General features: G+C 42.3%; 3 protein-coding genes across 6 annotated transcripts in view; 2 read left to right on the plus strand and 1 right to left on the minus strand.

The window, feature by feature from the left end:
* Positions 1 to 3,360, plus strand: part of LOC130699211 (fatty acid amide hydrolase 1-like) — a 3,980-nt gene extending 620 nt beyond the window's left edge. Inside the window, exons 3-15 of one of the 2 annotated variants that reach the window (XR_009421376.1) lie at positions 68 to 124; positions 190 to 422; positions 496 to 614; positions 676 to 763; positions 829 to 869; positions 937 to 1,067; positions 1,128 to 1,348; positions 1,418 to 1,457; positions 1,528 to 1,615; positions 1,677 to 1,850; positions 1,918 to 2,060; positions 2,127 to 2,710; positions 3,346 to 3,360. Coding sequence is in view for 1 of the 2 variants with exons in the window: in XM_057521506.2 (XP_057377489.1) it covers positions 68 to 124; positions 190 to 422; positions 496 to 614; positions 676 to 763; positions 829 to 869; positions 937 to 1,067; positions 1,128 to 1,348; positions 1,418 to 1,457; positions 1,528 to 1,615; positions 1,677 to 1,850; positions 1,918 to 2,060; positions 2,127 to 2,252 (1,461 nt within the window). In the remaining variant the exon portion in view is untranslated. Of the gene's footprint in view, positions 1 to 67; positions 125 to 189; positions 423 to 495; positions 615 to 675; positions 764 to 828; positions 870 to 936; positions 1,068 to 1,127; positions 1,349 to 1,417; positions 1,458 to 1,527; positions 1,616 to 1,676; positions 1,851 to 1,917; positions 2,061 to 2,126; positions 3,078 to 3,345 lie in introns of those variants that run through there. The other variant, XM_057521506.2, reaches the window with a different exon arrangement.
* The window catches only part of LOC130699206 (DNA-directed RNA polymerase, mitochondrial-like), a 20,494-nt gene extending 12,526 nt beyond the window's left edge, over positions 1 to 7,968 (minus strand). Inside the window, exon 1 of the mRNA XM_057521499.2 lies at positions 7,955 to 7,968. The gene's annotated coding sequence lies outside the window, so the exon portion shown is untranslated. The remainder of the gene's footprint in view (positions 1 to 7,954) is intronic.
* Positions 4,296 to 23,102, plus strand: LOC130699208 (MAM and LDL-receptor class A domain-containing protein 1-like). Of its 3 annotated transcripts, none has more exons than XM_057521502.2 (10): positions 4,296 to 4,651; positions 4,721 to 4,909; positions 5,788 to 5,955; positions 6,363 to 6,539; positions 7,614 to 7,766; positions 18,241 to 18,377; positions 18,550 to 18,676; positions 18,972 to 19,157; positions 20,700 to 21,365; positions 22,338 to 23,102. In XM_057521502.2, exons 1-10 carry the CDS (start codon positions 4,564 to 4,566, stop codon positions 22,724 to 22,726), a joined length of 2,280 nt encoding a protein of 759 aa, XP_057377485.2. In that variant the 5' UTR covers positions 4,296 to 4,563; the 3' UTR covers positions 22,727 to 23,102. The 3 variants fall into 3 exon arrangements, with proteins under 3 accessions (XP_057377485.2, XP_059352030.1, XP_057377486.2); XM_059496047.1 differs by having other exon boundaries at positions 4,303 to 4,651; positions 18,975 to 19,157; positions 22,338 to 23,091; XM_057521503.2 differs by lacking the exon at positions 20,700 to 21,365 and having other exon boundaries at positions 4,319 to 4,651; positions 22,338 to 23,082.
* Positions 23,103 to 23,385: the final 283 nt, after the last annotated feature.

The raw sequence follows: 23,385 nt of genomic DNA on the forward strand, positions 1-23,385 counted from the left end.
TCAACCTTTTTGTGTACTTGATTAAGGCAACATTAACATTCCTATGAAACATGTGCTGTGAATTTAGGCTTTGGAAATTACCAATGAGTACAACTGTATCACAGAGTTCATCTTAGAAGCTGAGGTGTGCATACATTGTATAAATTAAGTTTACATCTATGTTTTTAATTCTATTCGTTATGTTTATAGGAGTGGGCCAAAGAGCTAGACGTCGAAGCTGCACGTAGCGGGAAGAAAGGTCCACTTCATGGATTACCATTCAGCGTGAAAGACAACGTTGGCTTAATCGGCTATGATAGTACAGTTGGTATTTCCCAGTTTATCAATCAGCCTGCCATCGAAGACGCTGCAATGGTCATTGCGTTAAAAAAGCTCGGAGCTATTCCGTTTTGCAAAACGAATATTCCACAAACCAACATGAGGTGAACCTATATGTTTTATAATTTTTCTCGAAAGTGATTCATGCAATTTTTTGTGTGCGTAATTGTTATGCAGCTTTGGATGCAGCAATCCTATTTGGGGATTGACCAAGAATCCGTGGGACAAAGAGCGCACACCAGGTGGTTCAACAGGAGGCGAAGCATGTCTTATTGCTGCGGGGGGATCACCATTAGGTATTTTATTCATGACGATTTAATAATGCATAGACGTTTTACGTCTTTATCTTTTTATTAGGAATCGGGACTGACATTGGAGGAAGTGTCCGGCTACCAGCCGCCTTTTGTGGAATATATTCTATTAAACCGACGACTTTTAGATTCAGGTATTATTCGTCCTTCACTGGAAAAGTGTAAAGTTTACTTACCATGATATTATCTGTTCATTCAGCGCAAAAGGAGTAAAGAAAGTTACTATACCAAATGTCGGAAGTAATTTCTTAAAACGTTTACATATTCTTAACTTACCACTCACTCAACCGTTGCCTCATTCATACAGTCACACCCGTTCCAGGGATTATGGCACGTGATTCCCATACTGTGACTACAGTTACAAAACTTCTTCTCGAAAACAATCACCTTCAAACGTGTGGTGATCCTGACCTCTTGCCCATTCCATGGAATGAATTAGTATGACGATATAGGTTGAATTGAGGCGAAGTGCGGATTTGTTATATTTTACATATCCAGGCATTCATAGGAAAGAAGAAGCTTCGAATCGGCTACTATGAAGATGATGGATTTTTCCCTACTACTCCTGGAATCCGTCGGGCCATTCAAATTGCGAAAAATAGGCTAGAGGCATCAGGACACGAGCTTGTACCGTTCGTCCCTCCGCGGGTCGACTATGTTTTAAATTCTTTCATCAGCATTTTGACAGCTGATCAAAGTAGATACTTACTGCAAGCACTGTAATATTGTTTTCGTTCTATAGTTGGTGTCTGTCATCATTGAATATTATTTTTGTACTTTCTACGCAGGTCTAACGATGACATTGATCCAGTTTTAAAACCGACATTGGTAAGAATATCCGCAATGACAATATTTGGTTCCTTGTTCATTATAATAAAGCAGAAGCAAACTCTTTTAGTTTCTTTTGAGTATACCAAGTGCCATGAAGCGACTTCTGCAGCCGTTGTTGTCATCGTTCTCTACCCGATTGATTCCTACCTACTTAGGTATCACTGATGGGTTTAATTTTCATTAATGCTGATAATGAAAACCTTATTTAAAACCAAGGTCTTGGAGGAAACAGAATCCGACAAAGCCACCAGCTTTGGAAAGAAATTAGCAAGAAGAATTTGTACAAAGAAGAATTTTTGTCATATTGGAGAACACTAGAACTAGATTTGTGTATCGGACCGTGTTTTGCGTGCCCGGCGCCTCGTTCAAAGGATGTTGCCAAGCTTTCCCGTGAGCTATTATCAGAAATCAGTTTTGTTAATTCATTTTTTAAATCTATTTTTTTTTTGCCATACAGCTGCTCTCTCGTACACAAGCCTGTACAATTTTCTTGATTTCCCTGTGGGAATCGTACCGATTGACAAAGAAACAATGGAAGATCAGTCAAAGTTAAACATCGACTACAATCACTTTGACTTGGTTTGTAACCTTGTTAAAGCGGTTAGTACTTATATGTTGTTCCATTCATGAGATATCTTGTTCATTTTTCTATTTTTTTGCCATTAGACTACTAAAGGGGCAACTGGAATGCCACTAGCAATCCAAGTCATTGGCCTGCCGTACCAAGAAGAGATGGTTCTTCGTGGAATGCAAGTTCTTGATACCACAATTCATCAACAGTTAAGGCCGTAGAAGTGCAAAGTTTTTGAAACTGTAGGTGAGCTCCCACGAAATTTCGTGAGAAAGCAATTTAAGTAGTATTATATTTTAAAATGCAATTATCTTGACTTATTTTGCGTAATAGCTTGGACGCTAAGTATTTCATGTGTAGTAATGCTGTTAAGGATTGATTTTCAAAGCGTACGTTTTCCGCAAAGGGTTGTTAACGTTTCGTGTGAAAATGAGTCAATACCTTTTATTGATTTATTTCCAGATGAAACTGAAAACACTAATAATTGAAATACCATTTTTTTCCCGCAAAAGTAGTCTGCAAAATGTTACGATTTGGCAACGCTGTAATTTACCTATATAGCACCAGAAGTAGGAACCACAGTAAGAATGCGGGATTATGAAATGAAAAGTGTCTTGAAGCAAATTCGGATGTGCTTTAATTTAGTATGTATCATTCCCCATCTGCTGTTAGGATTACGGTAAGCTCAAATTGTTTATATACTTTGCTTACGCTGTCGGTGTAGTGTTAGCAAAAAGCGTTGGAATCAATTAAGCTGATATTCTGTGATTCATTCCTACGCCTGTTAATTGATAGTGGTTGTCTTCTAATGGTGTTAGATTTATTTCAACTGCTAGGTATGCCTTGTCAAATTGGAAATATGATTGACATTTATTAGCTATGCATTATTCAGGTATCGCTGTTGGAAAGATTATGTGAACGAACAGCACAAAGAGTCAAAGATTTGTCTTGCTTGTTGCCAATTACATGTGGCTTATCAGTATTCCTGCTAATCTTGAGACATTTAAATCCAAGGTAATAATAAAAGACTTATGATAAGCATTAAAGATTGATGTGTCACTAGAAAATGTTCGTGAGGAGGCTCAGATTAATTCATAGTACGAATGTCAAAAAAGCAAGATCATGCTCAGTGGCAATTGCTTGGGCAGAGGGAACACATTGTGGTTTGAGATATTTTTATTTTTCGATACCTCCTTCTGTTGGAATATCTGTTAACTAAACTTTATAAAGTCTTGTCAGCATACAAACACTGATGTAAATTTGTGTATGTGAATAATTTTGATAATAGCTCTGTCAAATGTTGGTTACCTGCAGTTCCCTTCAGCCCAAGGACCTGCCATTGGCCGTGAATTTAAGACAATTGCCATGTTAAACATGAACGGGATACCCCATCTTTGTGAAGATCTTTTCCGACCGAACATTTTGCATGCAAGAAGGTATTTTTCTTCCACCTAGCGTGACAGGTCCAAACAATAGTTTTTAGTTTCGTTCATTTATCTGCCAGTCAGTCAAAAGGAAACGTTTGTCATGGTAACGCTCCACCATCCAAAGTTTAGTGAACCATCAGTTGAACCTTCTTAGTAAAGGTATAGATGTGGTTGTGTTTTCTACCCCATCAACTACGACGTAGCTGATGATAGTTTCACCTCTTCAACATCTTGAATGTGAACATTTTTCCTTCCTTTTTTTCTTTCTAGGTTTTCCTGATGACGCAAGCAAGCTACCAAAGGTTCCAATTCCCATCAGACCGCAAGCTAGATATCAAAGTTCAAACTTGTTCGTCATGTTCCAGGGAAAGACCATTATCAAGATGAAACAGATTTGTGACGAGCAGCAGAACACAGCGACAAGATCCAAGGCCGATTGAATGTCATTAAAAACCAGAAAAGTATACAATTCTTGATAAGTGTTTATTCAATTAGAATGCCTAATCTTGAGCAAGTTATGGCGTTTGTGTGACTGTCAATGGCGAACGAAATGTGAAAGAAACGTCGCTCATTCGCTGATTTCTTTGTCGCTCTCCCATTTTTTTTGGCCCATCATCTTTATCAGCTAATCAGCCAGTTTGAGGAGCGAAAGCGGCGAAGGAAAAAAAAATGCTGAAGGGCGTTGCATCCGGCTGATATACATACGCTCTTTCATCCTTTCATTTCCCCTCCCCTTTTTTCTCTAACCAGATTGTGGGTCCTACATGACCATAAATACCAGTTTCCGCTCTTAAGGGCCGGACTAACAAAGATGCTAAAGAATAACTCTGATAAGAGAAACAAATGAGTCGCCCTTGATGTGCAATAGCAACTGGTCATTTCTATTTTGTAATTTTTCTGTCTCTTTCGGGGTGGACTTGGGCGTTAGTGTGCAAGTCCGAGTGATATGAGTCGAATCAGTGGCTTGGAAATCATCGTCCAAAGTGTCCCTCATTGTCCTCACCAAAAGCTGTTTATTTGTGCATCGTTGTTTGATTTGTTTGTTTTGTTTCTTTACATGCGCCATTTGCTGTTTGTTTGATTCTTGACAACAAACGACGAGAAGATGGTGACTAGAAGAAATAGGATGTATCCAACCTTCATGCTAATCATCGTCATCATCGCGGTCAGCGGAGCCTATTCCCAGCAATTCGGTAATTACATTTGTGGTTGCATTTTCAAATTCCGACATTGTTTTACCCGATCTTTGCTAATTCATCCAGGTGGCAACAACAGCAAGAGAAACGACCGAGAGCCTTGTTCGAAAGTCGTGCTAAAAAATGGCAAAACCAAGTTGCGTTCCAGTGGCCGCGTCGTCAAATTCAACTGCAATCGGGATTACGTGCTGGTCGGTGAAAGTACGTCGACATGCCTGCTTGGCGAGTGGACATCGGAAGCTCCTGTCTGTGCTAGTAAGTAGTAGCTTCGTTCTCCACATATCGCATGTACTACAGCCGAATTGCTATATGAAGTTGCTTTTGATAAAGTGTACAACCATCAAGGCCAGTATGTCTTTCCCGTTGTATGTTGGCACACACAGTAATCCAGGTCGAATCATTGACTTTTTACGATTCTATTTCAAAGGCGACGGTCATCGTAAATCTGGGTTCCTGAAGAGTTTTTTTTTTTTTTTTTTTTTTTTTTTGTTTGTGCGTGTGTGTGTATGATTCGAGGGGTTTAAAGTTGGCCAACAAAAATGTACCAGTACGCCAGCGGATGATCATTTGTCTCTATGTAGTAAGGCAGCCCTCTTTTTCTTTTGTCCAACGTTCGCATCAGTTCCAACAACCGAGCAAAAGTAACAACCGCCTTCGTGAAAAAAAAAAAAGTGGAAAGAAAAGAAAGTAGCTCTGAAAAAAAAACAAAATTAAAGCTTTATGTGCATGGAGTGAGTGAACAGTTGGGACTACCGTTTTCCCCTTTTGTTTATTTTATCGATTGAAATGAAAAATACGGTAGACCTAGCAAAGTACACGAAGATGAAATACGACCGGCTGGAAATTGGATGCCTACCGTACATTTTTAAAGATGAAAAGAAGTCGCTGGATCGGTCCGTTGGGCTAATATCTCACGTAGACGGTCTGGTCGTTATAGGATTATTAGCTGTGCTCGTGATTTATCCAAAGTTAACGCAGATCACGTCTTTACCCTTTTATGTTGATCTTTTTTTTATTATACAAATTTTATTATTACTATTTTATATTAGATTTTAAAGTGAAATCTCTTGTTCGTTTATATCCACGCAATTGATTTACTTATTATTTTCAAAATTGTTTTTTTTTTTGTGTAGCTAAAGGTTGCCCGAGTATTCCACCACCTCCATCAGGTCGTTTCATCGCCAGCAACGGCGGTGCTGTCATGAGGCTGGAATGCAATCCTGGGTACAGACCATCCCATTCGCCCATGATCTACTGCGTCGATAGATTCGATTGGAATGGAACAGCTCCTACTTGCGAAGGTCAGTCGTCTGCTTCCTTTTGTTTTGTTTCTTTTGTTTGTTTTTTTTGATCGAGCTCATTAGTTGTTGTACGCAACACGAGATGGCAGGCACAACACGGCAAAATCGTGACATGGCCACGAAGAATCGATCTTGAATTCTCAATGTCTTCCGTTCTTATCTGGATCTTAGTTTTCCTTTTAACTTATTCTAATTCTACCAAGCGTAGCCGAATCCCTGCCTCTAGGTGTGTATGTGGGGGTTAGGTAAGGCGTGCGCCATCTATAAAGCAATCACATCGATAAGATGGCCGATGGGATAGGGCAAGGGCAGGAGCAATTTGCGTGGCGGATGAGTGACTTTGTGATTCGGTTTCCGAGTCGACTTGACAGTACAATTTTCTGACGTGCTTTTTCTTATTTATGTAGCGAGCGGAGTGCACGAGTCGGCGACGCGCTGCGACTTTGAGAACGACGACCTCTGCGGATGGGTCCAGGACACGACGACCGACGAGTTCGATTGGACGTGGCAAAACTATGGAACGCCGTCCAGTCACCTGAGCACCGGCCCGTCTTTCGATCACACCCTCGGCCAAGGCAAAGGCGGTCAGTATCATCTTCTAACGCAACCGTTTGCCAAGTTGCGTTTTTTTTTTCTTCGATGATTTATCGTTTGACTCTTTGAGCGACAAAGCATTCGAAATCGGAGAAGGCGGTTAAGATATATAAGGTCCACCGCGTTGGCAGCCAAGGACTGAAAAGTGCTGATGCTTCCTTACAGCCCATTAAGAGCAAACGATGGCCAGGAAAGAAACGGGGAAAAAGAAATTCCGAGGATTTCCCCCTGTTCTTTCATCATTTCTTTCATCAAAAGAAATGAAGTTTGTATCGATAAGGTTATTATAGAACGATGTTATGCATTTCATCGCTGTATTGGTACAATGCCTTTCCCCCCTGGAATTCGAATCCTGAATTAAGCCCGTCTGCGTTATGCAAATAACGCAGACGGGATGTATGGGGCTGAAGCTGCTAGAGAAGGCGATGTCTATTAAAAGTTGCATCCCACTCTAAGAAAGGCAACACACGCGCCACCATTGTATAATATAAACCCAGGACTGTAGTGCTATTTTGCATTGAAAGGGGAGCGCGAATCAAGTGGAAGAAGGACCAAAAAGGAAAAAAAAAGAAGAGAGATTTGCGTTGTAAGTTAGAAAAAATAGCATTTCTCGTTGTATTTTATTGGTACCTTTGAAGAGGAAAAAGGCAAAGAGTAGACAGTTTCAATGGAAACACGTCGTTTCTCTTTTCTATCCTTCTAATGTATGGTGTACGTTTCTAAAAAATACTGCTAAAATGTTAGGGAGATTAAAAGTTCTATGTTGGAACTAACATGCAGCCCGATCAATAAGGATTGTTTTCGAAAAAGAGGGCGAAAAAAAAAGCATATAAATAAGAAAGAACTCTGGGGCCGTTTACGCATTGGAACTTGTGCGTAGCATCATCAGGAGGGACTAGTTTATCAGCCAATAGGAGAGGACACGTGCATCCAAAAGCGATACATTTAATGCCTACAATAAATGTTCACCGTAGATCTATAGACCTGCGTGTTGCCTCCCCCCCCCCCGCCATCAATGCATCATGTTCTGATTTTTTTTTTTTTATTATTATTTTCTTGCTCAGGTCATTATCTATTCATCGAGTCTTCCAGTCCGCGTATATTGAATGACACGGCTCGTCTATTCTCGCCCGTTTACGGACCCCCAGAATCGTCAACCGTCGCCGCCGAAGGAGTTTGTTTCGCCTTCTGGTTCCACATGTACGGCAGCACCATCGGTAAGTGTTCATTCATCCCAATTAATCTCTTACGTTATAAGTCTGTCTCTCTTTCGGCAATTTCCGTATATTTTTTTCTCCCCTTTCTTTCGCTAAACGGCACGCCATATATAGGTATTTATGACGCTAGAATGGCTAAATCAGATTAATGATGTTGAGCGAATGTAGGGATCAGAATCACGAAAGACTCGCAATTCTTTTTTCATCGGTTGTGCGCGCGTTACCGATAGCATACTTTGTATTTTTTTTTTTTTCTTATCAACTCGACTGCAACGAGATAGTTGGCGAAAAGAGGCAATGTTGATACAAGGCGTAGCCTGTATAAATAGTACGGCTATACTGTCCGTCTACAATAAAATATGGCGGATATTGCGACTCGGGGTTTTCATTTTTTTTTTTTTTTCTTTTCATTCTTTTGTCTGGTGCATCACCGTCTCCTCTTTTTTTTTCTTATTATTTATTTGACGGTGACGTCCTTCTTATTTTCGATGGCAAGCACTTGAGGATTCAACACTCCGGATGGGTCGGGCAAAGTCCGGCTTATTGACACATCGGGTGCTGCTGACTGGAAAGAGAGTGGAAAACAGCGTGAGGGAATATAAAAATAGAAAAAGAAAAAACCGGTCAGTCTAGAGTTTTCATCTTATTCCAGTCGAATGGCCGCCGTCGTGTTATCGAAAGTGTTTTTTCTTCTTTTTCGTGATTATTTGTTGACTGACTGGTTTGATCGATCGACGATGCGGTGACGCGACGTGCGTCTATGCAGCAGAGAATCGACGTCAAAGACACTGTCGGCTGTTGGTGTAAGCTCAGAGGATGGTCACTACTCCATCTTTCTATCCGTCTCCTTGTTTCTTGAATGTGTACGCCCTGCCGAATGAATGCAAAGCATTTGGCTCGTTGGCTTTCATTTTTGCTATTTACGCTTCGTTTGGAAAATGCGATTTTTTTTTTGGATGGGGAAATGGCAAAGCGATGGCCAATACAACGGCCATTATTTTGTTCGTTATGTTGTACATGCTTTCCTTTTTGCCTGGGAAGCTATCGAGGTTTGACTATTTGTCTTGCTCAGTGCAGTCATAATTGAATTTTCTTATAACACTGGCTCTCATCAGACCGCGTTCCAGTCCGCATTCTTATTGCTCTTTTTTTTTAAGCTCCTTCATCGTTTGTTCCCCCTCTCCCCCTGTTATATTACAAAAAAAAATCATCTTGAAAGAGGAAACAAGCGATTGTTTTCTTTTCGCTGGTGCGTCATCATGTGCTTTCGTGTTCTTGTTCTTTCCTTCGCCGATCATTCCCATCGAAATTCTTTTTTTTTAGGTGATCTTTTTCTTATTTCCTGCGACGTGTTTTTTTTCTATTTCGTATTTTCTTGATTCGATTTCACCTTGTTTGGTTCTTCCCGTCGCATCGTACGTGTTTCTCTTTCCGTTGTTTGTATTTTGTCTCATCCGCCGGAAGGATAATTTTTTTATTTCCCGCCGTCGTACCGTACAACCCCTGCGAGCAATGTTTTTGTTTTCTGTTGAATCAGCGACGTCTTCAATTGGGAAAATGTCGATTGTTTGAATTAATCCAATCGAATTTTGATTTGTCCTCCTTTTTTCCCCCCTCTTCTTCAATGTCTTTTTTTTTTTTGAATGAATCCTTTGCAATTTAGGGCAGGACGATTTTGTATTTCACCTTCATGTTTACCCGTCAATGAGAGAGCCCATTTTTCTATCGCATATTTTTTTTTAGAGACACACGTAGGTGTAGGACAGGAAAGAGGCAACCGAGATGAGCTTTCATGCCACGATGACGTGTTTTGAAAAAAGAGTAAAACTTGCGGATCAGGCGCATTCGTCTTTTGGGATCAGCATTTGAAACTGCTCGTTATTATTTTTGATTGTTATTCTAAACGGCTCGAAAATGACACAATGCCAAGAAGAAGAATTTTTTTTTTTTAAATTAAATGATTTGATGTCGTTGGTTTCGTGTGTCTGTGATATGAAAAAGAAATGAACAGTGAGGCAGCAGCTGTTTCGCTTCTATCGGCTTCTTGCATAATTCATTTTTGATTGGTTCGATAACTCTGCACGTCAACTTCTAATACCATCCAGCAGCAGCTGCGGGATGCGCCCGTTCGACGTCTACATACGGCCACGCCAAACATTTGCCAGTTGTAAAGATGAGGTTGCAACTACACGTGTCAAGGGTGGCGAATGGCATGTGCATCACATTCATCTGTTTATGAGTTTGTTTAGCCGACCAAGCGCTCAGTCATTCCGCATTTTTAATGCGCTCGCTATTGGAACAGTCCGTCTTTTACTTGATGAATGCGCCGACTAGTAATGACGCCATCGCCGCAATTTTATCGTTGACCGACTCGACATTTCAAGTTTCAAGCTTTGTCGTTCATCTTTCAAAGCGTTCCAGTGTGAAGGCACTAACCATTGGGTGATGAGCGACATAGAAATGTCTAGCGATTGATTTGTTTTTGTTTTTTATTGAATATTGCGCGCAAACGTGCTGCAATGGCTCGCGCGTTAAGTGTCAAACAGCGACTGTCCAGCCGTTGTCAAATCGCTATTCGCCTATTCTCGTTGCGATTGATTTTTTTTTTTTTTTTTCAAGTTCGATCGTTGTCTAGCATCTGTCTATTTTCAATCTGAAAAGCGATTCAAATCCTTTTTTTTTTCAACGCGTGAATCGATGTTTGTCGTTTGCCTTCGTTTTTCCGCTGTACAGCTGACCTTTTATTGGACTTGTCTGCTCTTTTGTCTTGTGTGTTTTCGTTAGATGCTGCTAGCCAACACGGGCGAACAAATCTCGGGCCACTTCTTGACCTCTCCGCTTTAAATCCATCTACGTACGGCCAAAATGGGGCGCCAATGTCGTAGCTGATCGCTTCGCCCCAACGCCGATTGGCAATCCATAACTCTCGCAGGAGGTCGTATTTATAATAGTGGTGCTGTTTGTGTTACGTGCAGCAATAACTCAATCGTCAGTAGCTCGTCTTCCATCGTCGAAAGCGAAAGACAGACGTCAGGATGGATGAGGGAATGGCGGCTGCCGGATGATGTCCATCGTAGTACATTTGTAGCTGCTATATACGCGAGCCCTTAGTTTATAGCGTCTTGAACGTTGGAACACGAACGCGTACAACGTCCATAAAAAAACATTGGGTACTCATTATTTACGTCTCGTTCGTTTCTTTCAACATTAAAAATTGTTTTTTTTTGCGGGGGGGGGGGGGGGGGGGGGGGAGAAGTTTCCTACCGTTCAATCAATCGCAAAGTTTGCCATTTGTTTCGGTTTCGATCCATGTGTAAAAGAGCCTTTGGTACGCGTAAGACAGGATCGCCGTCGCCATAAACTATAAGCTCTCGTTTTTTTTTCCTTGCTCTTTTCGCTTTGCCGAGCGGAATAAAAAGAATCTTGTCCGTTACGACCTTTATCGGTTGCGATTACAGAGAGACCCACTTGCCTTCGTTATTAAGGTGTTCGCTAATAACAATAAGCCATTGCCTGCGCGTATCTTTTTGCGGATGATTTCTTGTTATCATTATCTCGAGCTTTTGTTTTGCCGACTTATTTTGCTTTTTACATGTCCTCATTTCTTCACGATTTTCGTATCGATCCGATCCTACGTATAATTAGCTTGCCGCGATAAATGGGACAAGACTAACCAAGTCATGACAAAGCCGCACATAATAATCCTAATGGTGCAAATGAAGATGTCTTTCATTTCGTAATCAACATCTTTGGGGCCCTGCCAATATTGTTTGCATTGCACCCGAGCTTCGTTAACATATCGAAATGCGGGGGGGGGGGGGAGGAGGATTTATCGTGAGCGTGAAAAGTTTCGAATTTCAACCCTAAAAGAAAAAAAAACCGCGAAATCATCGTCGCTTAAATGTTTGCTTAACGGTTGCGGGGTGCATTTCACTTGTTAGATCAAAAGAAAAAAAAATTCGGCTTTGATCAGCGACGGATTTCGAACAAAGCTGATAGTCTCTTAAAAACAATGACGCTATCGATCTTTGCGTGCGCGTTAGACTACGTTTCTTCTTTTGATTGGTGTGACTATGTCTCTTTTTTATCTTTGACGTAGTGCCTTGAGGCTCTGTCGCTAGGTATCCATTATTTTTTTTTGTTTTCTGTTTCTCTGAAAACCTAAACTGTGATGGTGAAAAAAAGACGCTTTTATAGCAAACGTTTGTTGCATCGTTTGCACCGACTTCAAACGAAAATGCCAATCGCTTTGTATCTTTTTCATTTTTGTTTTCACAATTTGCGCCACTAGAGAGAAAATAAGGAGAAATAGCGAAAAACAAAAACAATTGACGTTTTGATGTTCCCTCGACATTGGTGTGTTTCCTTCGTTTATTATTCGCTCGTTTTTTGTTGTTTTTTTTTTCGAATTCCCCCACTTTTGTTGTGCGTGTGTGCGGATCGGCTTGGAAGACAATCAGCGCAGGCAAAAAATGAAACCTATTTACTTAAGGGGATGATGCGTAAGACACACATAAAAGAAGAGAAGGAAAGCGTAGTCCAACATACGTGCGCTTTATTTTCTACGTGTTTGCGTGTTTTTTTCTCTCGCATTTATTGGATGGCAACAGACAGACGCGCTGGGTATTGGCGACAAGGAGAGGGAACTTTTGATAGATATAGTGAGCGTTCGCTGTCACTTTGATTTCTCCTCTTATCCCCCCTCCCCCCCAGGTTCGGCCGACCCAGTGTTTGGTAAACGGCCCACGCTTCGACGCCTCTTTCCATTTTTTTTTTTTTTTTTTTTTTTGAACGCGAAGAAGAAGAAAAAAAAAAGCAGACAAGGCAATAAGAAATGGGGTAAGAGAGTGCGAGAGAGAGAGGAATGATTGCACGCGTCGCGTATATTGCGCGATGGCATAGTCGGTCGTCTTTGGGTCGTCCTAGTAGATTTAGTATAGATATATGTAGCCGTAAATAGCATCGAGTTGCACCCGTCGTAAATCAGAGGCTCGCCTTGTCGTTGCAGCTTTTTTTCTTGTTCCATTTTCTTTGCTGATCTTCGTCCCTTTCAGCCGATAGGAAGCGAAAAGATGGACCATAGATGGATGCCCAATGGCCTACGAAATAGACGCCGCCATCTTGTGGGTCTTCTTCTTCTTCTACTTCTTCTCGTCCCTCTTCGGTTGTTCCAAGGCCTATACGTCATTGCGCTCCGTCCGCTGTCGGTCGCCTGTATTTTTCACGATTATCACCGCAGCCACGACCATTGGACAATTCTGCCCCTACACTCGAATGCGCTTACGTTTTCGTTCGGGAGAACTGGCAAAAAGAAAGCGTTTAGCGGTCATACAATTCACGCGGGGAGCTGTGGCCACACGCGGCCGGGGCAAAATAAAAATTAGCAAAGTGGCGGCAATGATTATGTAGGCTGTTGACACGCACCGAATGCGCACGACGATGATGGCGTCAGTCAGATTGCAACAATTGACGATGGACATGATTGACTTACCTCGAGGGACGTAGCCTCCTCCTTGATCTAATTAGCAACAGTGTCTTGAAAATGTCATTTTTGTTATTCTATTATTATTTATTTTTTTTAAGCCAACCCATGTGCGCTGTCTGTTTTACCAAATGATTTGTGGCCAACTTGTCTCCGTGTGTCCGTTGCGTGAACACGGAATGCCAGTCCATCGCGTGAATAGTTAACGGAGTGGAATAATGTTCGTTTGTCGCTGCTCTTCCATCACGCAAAACCCGTGGCGTAAATGTTTTCCATTTGACCTTTAACCTCTACATTTGCCATCGTATCCGTCAAATTGTTTTGATTCCAATCGATTGATGAACACGGATAACGTACTTTTGCTTTTCTTTTTGTTTTTCTTCTTAAATTGAACAACAATAAGAAAATAGAAAGGGATTTTTTTTTTTTGGAGCTTGTTAGGCAACTTGTCTTTAGTTTGAGGTTTTTCCTTTTTTTTTCCAGTTGGGTAACGTCTGGGTACGTCTTTTATTTTTATAAATGTTATTTGTCCTGTTTGTTTTTTTGTGCTTTCTTCCTTTCTCTTTGCCGAAATTGCAACATTTCAGACGCAGTTGTTCGCCTCCTTCCCTTTTTTTTTCCCGCTTCTATATCCAACCATTAATGGAAACGGCCATACTGTCATACTTTATCCTTGAAATAACTCGCATTTTCTTTTTTTTGTTGTTCTTTCCGTTGAAGACGACAAAAAAAAATGCGACGCCTATAGACTTTTTTTGTTTCGTGATACATGTTCCAGCTCAGCGATCGAGACGGCCAACGTTGAGCAATAGAGGTGCCAGCCAGCCAAAAAAAAAAAAAAAACAAAAAGCGTCGATGATATACAGCGAAAAGACAAAGCTCAGTGCAATCGTTGAAGAGCGCAGATTTTTTTTGTTTTTTGAGGCGGTACTATTGATTGTGTGACTTTCTCCTTTTTTCAAAGGGCGGCTCCGTGTGTCAGCCGTGGTATATCAAAGTCGTTTGGAGTGAGACGAAACGAGTGCTGATGTTTATAATTGACGTATCAGGTATCCCTCCGCACATCTTTGTCAGTCGCCTCTCAAACGCTTCCGTTATACTTTTTGTTCGTTTCTTAACTCTCATTATCGTCTTCTGCTTTGGCTTGAAATTCTTTCTTTTGAGAAAGACGTCTCTACCAGCTAATGCAATAGATCTCCCCCCTTTTTTTTTTTTTTTATTTCCAGCGAGGCTTTACTAATTGGCCCGCGTGACGATCAAAGAACGTCTAAGAAAAATGACTGTTAAAACGACGGACAGATAACAAGGGATGCCAACGTTGCAACTGATTCGGCAAAAAAAGAGTTTGAAAGAAGACCGGAAACCGGAATTTAAGACTGTACGGACAACTAATTAAAGTGACGTTGGTTGCCAATTCTCAAGGCTAACTTTTCATTTTCTTAACTTCACAATTGAGCTCACCGTTGAGTCCCTTTCGAAAGCGTCAGTTGATGAAAGGTTTAGAAACCAATTTTCTAAATCTCTTTTAAATTGGGGGGGAAAATGAAAATGTTAAGTCAAGTTAAGTTCTTTTCAAATGTTTCTTTTTAATTTTCTTTGGCCCAATCCGCCTACATCTTTGGTCTCAATAAGCGGACGACTGTTGCCCAAGAAATACCCTCAAGTGCAGTCAACACGTGCTTAAATTTCGAGTCCAATTGTGGCCCACCTTTTTTTTTTCGTTTCTATCTTTTCTATACATTGGCGTCCTTCTCCTAATTCGGAAGAACGAGAGGGACTATGGAAGCGCGTGACAACTTGCTCGTTGGCTACTTTGCACCCCACCCTTCTATGGGGAACGAATTTATTATTTTTCGCTTGTTGAAGGGGCGGCATGTTGTGTGGTCTCTGGTCTTTTGATTCTGTCCCGACTTAACTCGATCGATCCGCTTCTCTGGACGGTGTGAACCTTCTCAAGTTTTTCGGGATTTCACGCAGACCCAACCGCACGCTTTAGAAAACTGTACCCGGTAGACGCATTATTTTTTTTTTTTGGGGGGGGGGGATGTCCGTCAAGCAGGGCGTATGCAAATTGCGCGCAGCAAGGGCTTTATCGCTTTCATGGGTCAGTTGCGGGTCTGATTGCGTTCATTCGCCACTCGGGTTCAACTCTGTTGGCTGTTTTTGAAACAAACTTGCGACAGTTTGGCAGTTGGCCACGTACACTGGATAATAAGAGAACAGGGACTATTCGTTTGGCCAGCTTTGCATTTGTTTGGATGACGCCCAGCGCATTAACAAGAAATTTCACTTGCAAAAGTGAACGAATTTCTTTTTTGCCTATGAACAACGAGGCTGAAACACGAAGAGCCTAAACACACAATTTCTTCGAGTAAAAAAACGAAGGATTCCCATCATCTTAACGAACTTTTGCACGCACGTTCGCCCTAGCCGAATAAATAAGGGCGACGTGCCACCGCCCACTTCGGCCGTCACAATCGCACCGAACATCAACACACGGCCATTTTATTTTCAGTGTACGAACGTCGTCAACAAGACAACGCAAGCCCTTTCTATTTTTTGTCGTTGATATGCGCATTTAGATTTTTGCATAGGAGCCGCCGTTCAACTCGCTATGACTTTGACGATAAATAGGGGCGTGGCATCTTTGTTGTTTGATTTGTTTTTTCTTGTGTGCATGTCGACAGTTAATAACGTCGTATAGCATAGACGATATTGTCCATCTTGCTCAAAAGGTAGATGACCGCACGTACAGGTCCGTGACACGCAACGACGCCCTTAAAAGGCGAACGCGATGAAAATGGACTCATTTTTTTATGTGTAACTGGTTGTGCATGTCTTTGCCGTATTATTATGTTTGTGCCGCTATGAAAGAGGCATCCAATCATACGTAGATGTGGCCTTTTTTTTTTTTTTCTTTAACGCGTATCAAAGGGAAAAGGTCGTTATATTCATTGTAGCTTATTGCCAACATTAGCACGCGCACCAGTAAACAATTCAAAAGTCAAAGAACGGCAATGAAAAAAGAAAACAAGGATTTCTGCTGATTGAGATGATAAGAACATCAAAGTGCTTAATTATCGTCGCCTTTTTTTGTGGTGGCGGGGGGGGTTAGTTGAGCGTTTGACGCCATCGATGGCAGGTGGTGGCAAAGAAGGCCGTGTTGCCATCGCAGCATCATCTCTTTTCGTCCGGATGTCATTAAAAAGGAATCGGGCAGAGAGAGATGAGAGAAAGGCTAAAAAAAAAGAAGAAGAAGAAGTTGTACGAATGGTTGGCCGAGTTGATTTTGGCAACGAGTCGGCAAGAACAACGAACCAATTTATTGGGATCCCGTTAGAATATAATCACATCTTCTTCTTCTTTTTTTTTTTTTTTTTATTCTCCATCTCCCCATTGGTGTCATTTTTGTGGTGGTCGAGCCAAGCCACTCTCGGTTCCTTTCATCTTTTCCTTTATTACTTCCTTTCCTTTATTTTTTCTTTAAAAACAAGAATTTTTTTTTTTTTTTGTTTCCGCTTTTGTTATTCTTTTTTTTTTTTTTTTTTTGCTTTTTCACGAATTGTTTCAACTGGGACTCTCCGCGTGTTCTGTATGTAATCGATGAAGACCCAGCAACGGGACTATCGGGATAGACCCAATCAAAGCTCTGCTTCAATGTGTTTCTTACCTTATGCTCTTTCTGCTATCATTTCATTTGAGTTTTTCTAGCATCAATCGCTATCCAATTATCTTGGTAGATGTTTAAGATGCAACTACGGGATTCTCGGCACCGAGCCAGATCCCCCTCCGCACGTTCGTTGTGCGTGGGCGTGTATGCGTTATTTAGGAACATCCCTCGTGTAACACGGATCGCAAACACAATGAAGATAAAAAAAAGAAAAAAAGAAGTAGAAACAAAAGATTTTCCAAAGAGCTTGTGCGAGTTGTATTGGCTGTTGTTCTATTACCCAACGTGATCATCAATTGTGTGTGTGTGTTGCGTGTCGGTTACGAATCCGAATAATAGATTTTTATAGGGCCTTTGACTCCTTAAGTCGGATGATGGATAACCCCTTAGGTTATCTTTCGTTCTCTACGGCTCTTTGCGTGGCCGCTGGAAAAAAAAAAGATGGAACATAGAGCAGCATATCCCCCGCACTCTTTTGTCGATGCACAGTTGAATAAAGGCAATCATCTAGATCTAATATTCAAAACCGCAATGCAGAGTTCCGGTGCGGGCTTGATGAATGGATACAGCCGCAAACTAACATTGTTTTTTTTTTTCCCCCGTTGGCAATTCATCCGCAGTGGATGTAAATTAGACGGCCAAACTGGGATCGTGAAGTAAAGGATCGACAAAAAATATTAACGCAAATACAAAAGGCAATTGAATTGGGCCACGGGCACTCAGTGCATTTGTCCGTATCAGTTGGGCGTCTTATTGCACATCTTATGTGTTTGCATCATGGCTTATGTTTACGTCGTTGTGCGTGTGCCTCTACATTCCGTTGGACTCTTCTCTATCCTCAAGTACTGCGTCTTCATTTGATTAAGCTCTTTCCGCAGACTAAACATGTAAAAGCTTTGATCTGCAAAGCGATCAGCGTTACATCGTCCGATAACGTGGGGTGATGTAACGAGCTGCGGCACACGAACGCTACGTGATGTAGGGGAGGGTGTTTGTTACAAACTGTCCAGCAGGAGGTGGTGCGCATCATTGTATCACGAATATTGAGTTGGAAAGGTACATTTTGTGTAGCTTTAGCCTCCCTCGCGTTGGGGCTTTAGTTCTCATCTCGTTTTGTTTGAGCCGTTATGCCATTGGCTGGTACGAGCACTGATGAAAATGCGCTAGTGTTGAGGCGCGTTGTTCAATCGAGGGAATTACTAAAGGTGATGGATCCGATTTCTTTCGTTATGCGATGATGATAGAAATGCATGTTGTTGCACTAGTATACATTCAAACAATAAAAAAATACGTGACGTACTCTGTGTATTTTGTTTTGATAGGTCAGCTGAATGTGTACGTTAAACCGGAGAGTAAGAAAATGACGGAACTGAGGCCAGCCTTTGTCCGGTCTGGAGATCAAGGTGATAAATGGAAACAAGGATACATTTCACTGGACAGAGTCACGGAAAACTTTCAGGTATAACTGTGTGTGTCTAATAGCTATGGGGGCCATGCCTCGTTGTTTGATGCATGGCAGCCGACGTTCCCTATTACCTTGCGTCGCACAACAATCAAATATTTCCCTTTTATTATTCATTTCTATATGTTTTTGTTTGGTATGTGTGTGTGCGTGTGTGTGTGTGTGCCAGGTGGTCATTGAAGGAGTCCGTGGCAATGGCTACGTCGGCGATTCGGCCATTGATGACGTCCAGTTGGCCAAAGGTGAAGAATGCTTGGCCGCCCTTAAGCGCATGATGACCGACACTGTCGTACCAGGTAAACCCGACACACTTACGTATAAACAATTCAGTATTCTCTTTTGGACGACACGCGTGCTGTTTGGCCAACTGACAAATCACGTCGCTCGTCATAACTCAACAAGTTATAGCTGCAGCACAAAGATAGAAAACGATGTGGGCCTCTGTCCAAGGCAGAATAGCCTTGGACGATGAGGGCCATATTCATTTGTTAATCAAATCACAGGCAGACTTGAAAGCAAATTCTATTGACAAAACTGCGTTCGTGTCACGTTTGTAGCCAAATTTTCATGTGACATTTCTTTATTGGCCAGGAGGAGGATCGACCGTTCAACCGTCCAGTACGGCACCACCGAACGCTTCGTGCGCTTCTCGATGTTCCACGACGGCGGATCAACAGCCGGAAAATACCAATACAACGTCGTGGATGTGCGGCTGCAGCGACGATTGCCTTTTAAAAAATTCGTGCTGCTCCGACTACGCCGCCTTTTGTTTGACAGGTACTGGCCACATCAGTTTCTTTTATTAGGACAACAACAACAACAACAAGGAGAAAGGGCCACCTTTTTGTGTTGTTGATGATGTTCCTCTCTTTTGTGTGTATTGGCTGGGGTGGTCCACGTTGTCCTCCCGCCCGCGTGATCTACGGCTGTTAAGCGGCGGCCAGAGCCAACCAGGGGCCACCATCGTTTGGTCGATAATGTTGGCTTTCGCGCTGTTTCTACGGACAGCTCTCTCTAATAGATATAGGGTCACTCGTTCACGTAATGATGCGAATTCTTTACCGCCCCGCCCCCCCCCCCTCCCACACTGCGGATGAAAATTTCATTTTTTTTTTTTTTTCTTTTTTTTTCTTTTTTTTTTGCTTTTTCCCCGATATGCCGTAAGGGAAAAGGAACTGAATTTATTGGATTCGTTTCGGACCCATTGCCGTCGGCAGTTTGGCGCGTCCCAATGGCGTCTGGTTTTTTTTTTTTTTTTCTTCTTCTTCTTCTTCCTCCTCCGCCGTCCTCATGTGATGCTCAAGTGTTTTCTTTTCGTCTCTTATTTCCGGATCGACTTTTTTTTTTTTTTTTTTTTTTTTTTTCCGTCCACTGCTTTCCGTATCGTCTTCTCTCCCCAAACTCGGCCGGTAATAGCCTTGAAAAAAAAAAAAAAAAAAAAAAAAAACGGAAAGAAAAATAGGCAAGATGACCAACGTACGATTGCAGTAGAACTCTGTGCAATCTTCTTTCTGCTTGACTAGTCTCTTGCTGTTTGTCACTATTGCGTCTCACTCAGCGCCATTTTTATTTGGTCCTCTTTCTATTTGTGTTTTTCGTTTACGTGTTTGTTTTTGCCGCAAGAGGCAGTTTATCTTCTTCTTTTTTATTCGGCCCCAATATGGGGTTGAATCACTCTGGCCACTTGTCCTAGTTTCTAAAAGGAAAAAGAAAAAGTAGGGGGGGTGATTTGTGAACAAACGACTGGCCAGCAAAAGAGCGGTGCGGACAGAGTGCCTGGACCAGCTGTTGTATATAAACGACACAGCAGCACGCCATGTATTTATGTGTGAATTAGTTTGATGCATGCGTCCTTTTTTCACTCACTTTCTGCACACTCGCCATTTTGAAGCGTTGTACCTACAAGCGGGACCATACTGGACATAAATGGCTGCCGACATTTCCCTACCCCTTCTCTTTTTTTTGGTTATGTGTGACGTACAGTTGTTTAGGCTTTTAATAGGTTGAGCTACGTTATGTGGCCGTCTCATATTTCTATTAGGAACTAAAAGAAGGAGGGCTAAGACGGCCCGTGCGTTTTGATGACATTCATCAAACGGTGTGTGTTTTAAAGGCCACAGCCACATTCAGGTGTGTTTCCCCACGCAAACATTGGTCATCAAAGAGGCGACGTTGAAATTTTCTAGGCAGTTGCAATCGGCCGTAGCCTTTTGTCTCAATTGATTTTTGATTCCGTCTATTTTCGTCCGTTTTTTTTGCCTCCCTTTCTCGTCTGACAACTGACGCAAACGATCGATGCTCTTCTTTAAAAACAAAAAGGAACGTCTGTTACGTCGACAGCCAAGGCAACGACCGACGAACGCGAATCAGCTGTCACCACAACGGCCGGTCTATTGCAGACGACGACTTTAGCCACGACGACTTTAGCAACGACGACTTTAGCAACAACTTTAGCCACAACGACGACGACGCAACCGCCCATTGCGTCATCGGCCACTTGGACGACAGCGGCTGCAACGACGCTGGCCGTCTCTACGACCCCGTTCCTCACGCCAACTTCAACAGCGTCGACGACGACGGCGTTCAGCACAAGCGCGTTTAGCACGGCGGAGTCATCCAGCGTGACGACGAGCACGAGTTTAGAGGCGAGTTCGACAACAATAACGAGGCCGACGACAAGGTTCTCTACGACATTGACGTCGACTATTCCCACGGTAACAACAACAACAACATCGACAGCAGCGCCGTCCACCACGACGGCCATCAAACAGACGACTCGTAATCCCACGACGACGACGACCCTCTCGGCCGACACTTTGCGGCCGACGCTTGTCCCCACCACGACGACAGGGAGGACAACAAGCGCGACGACCACGTCCACTACAACAAGACCAACGACCGTGTCCACTTGGACAGTTACGCCGTCGTCTAGGCCGACGTCGACGACGACGACAAGTCTATTAGTCCCTGATGATCCTTCCCAAGGTAATAATGTCTCCTCGCTCAAACGGTCAATTATCGATCAACCTGCCCTTACTTTCTTCGTTGTTTAGAAACTCTTTTATATAAAAACAAAAACGAGGGCGGCATCATGTCATCTGCATATAATGGAATTTATCAACGATCCACGTCCTCTAATTAGGCAGTAGACTGGAGATGATGCGATTCCCTTCTTTCTTAAGTTCATGATTATTATTATTTTGCCATCGTTCGTGTATCACTAATGGTGATCTTGTTATATAACGAGAGGGAAAAAGGACCGAATTATTCGCCTCATCGTAACCTCCTAATGCTTTCATCATCGGCCAAGGGAATAGCTTGTACTCTTTTCGTTTAATGTTTATGTTTTGTTTTTTTTTGGAGGCAGTGGATCTTTTAAAAAATTTAATGCCCTCGGCTTTCGAATATTTTAGGGCTGAATGGGCTAGTTGAAGACTTTGAAATGTTGGGGAGGTGGGCAAAGTGGCCAAGTACAACACAAAGACCAAGTTTAGATGAACGCCGCATCAACTCATCTGATAAATAATTGTACGCAAAAAAAAACAAAAAAAAAAAACAAAAAAGATGGGATTTTGAGTCTCTTCAAAGGATTGGCTGAGCTTCTTTAGCTGCGTCGTATGAAGGCCAATGAATTGCTAATTGAAATTCCGCGAGAACTATGGTGATGAGACGAGACTGTGAGAGAGGCAAATATATCAAAGCCTCTCTCCTTCATTATTTGTCTTTGGAACAAGATTATAGGCTACTACTTTTTTCCCTTTTGGCTCGTGTTTTTTGACGCCAACATTTGCCGCGTTTATGAACGGCCAACTTGTTGCCGCACGTTGTTTTTATCGATCGGCTGCGCACAGCCCCGCGCTGACACACACACACAATCATAAGCTGCTCCCTCATCATTCTAACTGCAATCTGATTGCCGAGCCGATGATATCTAACTGTGTGATGAACTTCTCTTAGACGGACTGCAGGGCGACGACGTCCAATCGGGCATGGCAGCAGATGATCCGTCGCCCAGCACCATCAACCAAACATCTTCGCCGACGTGGTTCACTGGCGCTGTCGTAGCCGCAGCCGTTGGCATGGCCGTGCTCTTGATGTTGGCTGTCGCTGGCGCCGTGATGCGGTCGCGCCGCGCCGTCGAGACGGGCGGCGGCGGCCTCAATGGACGACGTCCTCGACGTCCGAAAATGCGTTCGAGTCATCATCAGGATCAGTTGGCCGAAGATTCGGACGTGCGTTACTTGCGGGACGAGGACGACGTCCAACTCGACCTGACGGAAGCTACGCCTTCGTCCAAATCGGCCGCTTCATCGCAGCGCCAGTTTGCCGACTTTGAACGACTCTAAATCAATACGACACTCTCCCTCTCATTTCTTTGTTGTCTTTTTCTATACGATATTCTATTGACGAGGTCTACCAGCTCTCTATAGGTCGCACCATATTCCCCCACTTTTATTCAGATAGAAAAAATGCCTTTTGATCTTGTTTTTTTTTCCATCTCTTTTATTTAGCCGTCATCACGTTTTAATTAGAGAGAAGGCCCTCTCTTTTGTAATATGCCTATAACGTCAAAGTGATGATTTGCCGCCTTTGCATTGGATATTATTACGCGTGCTAATTCTTTTTTTTTATAATACTAAACTATTGTAATAATATTGTGAAGGATCAGTCCTCACACACTCTCACACCCAATTCAATATGAAACTTAAAAAATTTCTTTCTTTATACACACAAAATGCCAGTTCATATTTTTTGCTTTTCATAAGCCAGGGATGAAAATGATTCGTTTTTTTTTTTTCATTTTTATTCGGAAGCGACGTCGCCTACCATAACATCCGGTAGGTATTTTTGAGTTGCGAATGTTGATCGTTACAAAAATTATTTTTTAGATACTAAAAAAAAACAACTTTGATCCGCGCATGTGTCGCTATAAATCCGACACCCAACTCTGTTGCTGTTGGCGATCCGTTTCTCTCTCTTTGGCTCTTTGATTCCCGTTTTTTTC

This window comes from Daphnia carinata, chromosome 7, assembly GCF_022539665.2.
Source record: "Daphnia carinata strain CSIRO-1 chromosome 7, CSIRO_AGI_Dcar_HiC_V3, whole genome shotgun sequence".
Classification (NCBI taxonomy): domain Eukaryota; kingdom Metazoa; phylum Arthropoda; class Branchiopoda; order Diplostraca; family Daphniidae; genus Daphnia; species Daphnia carinata.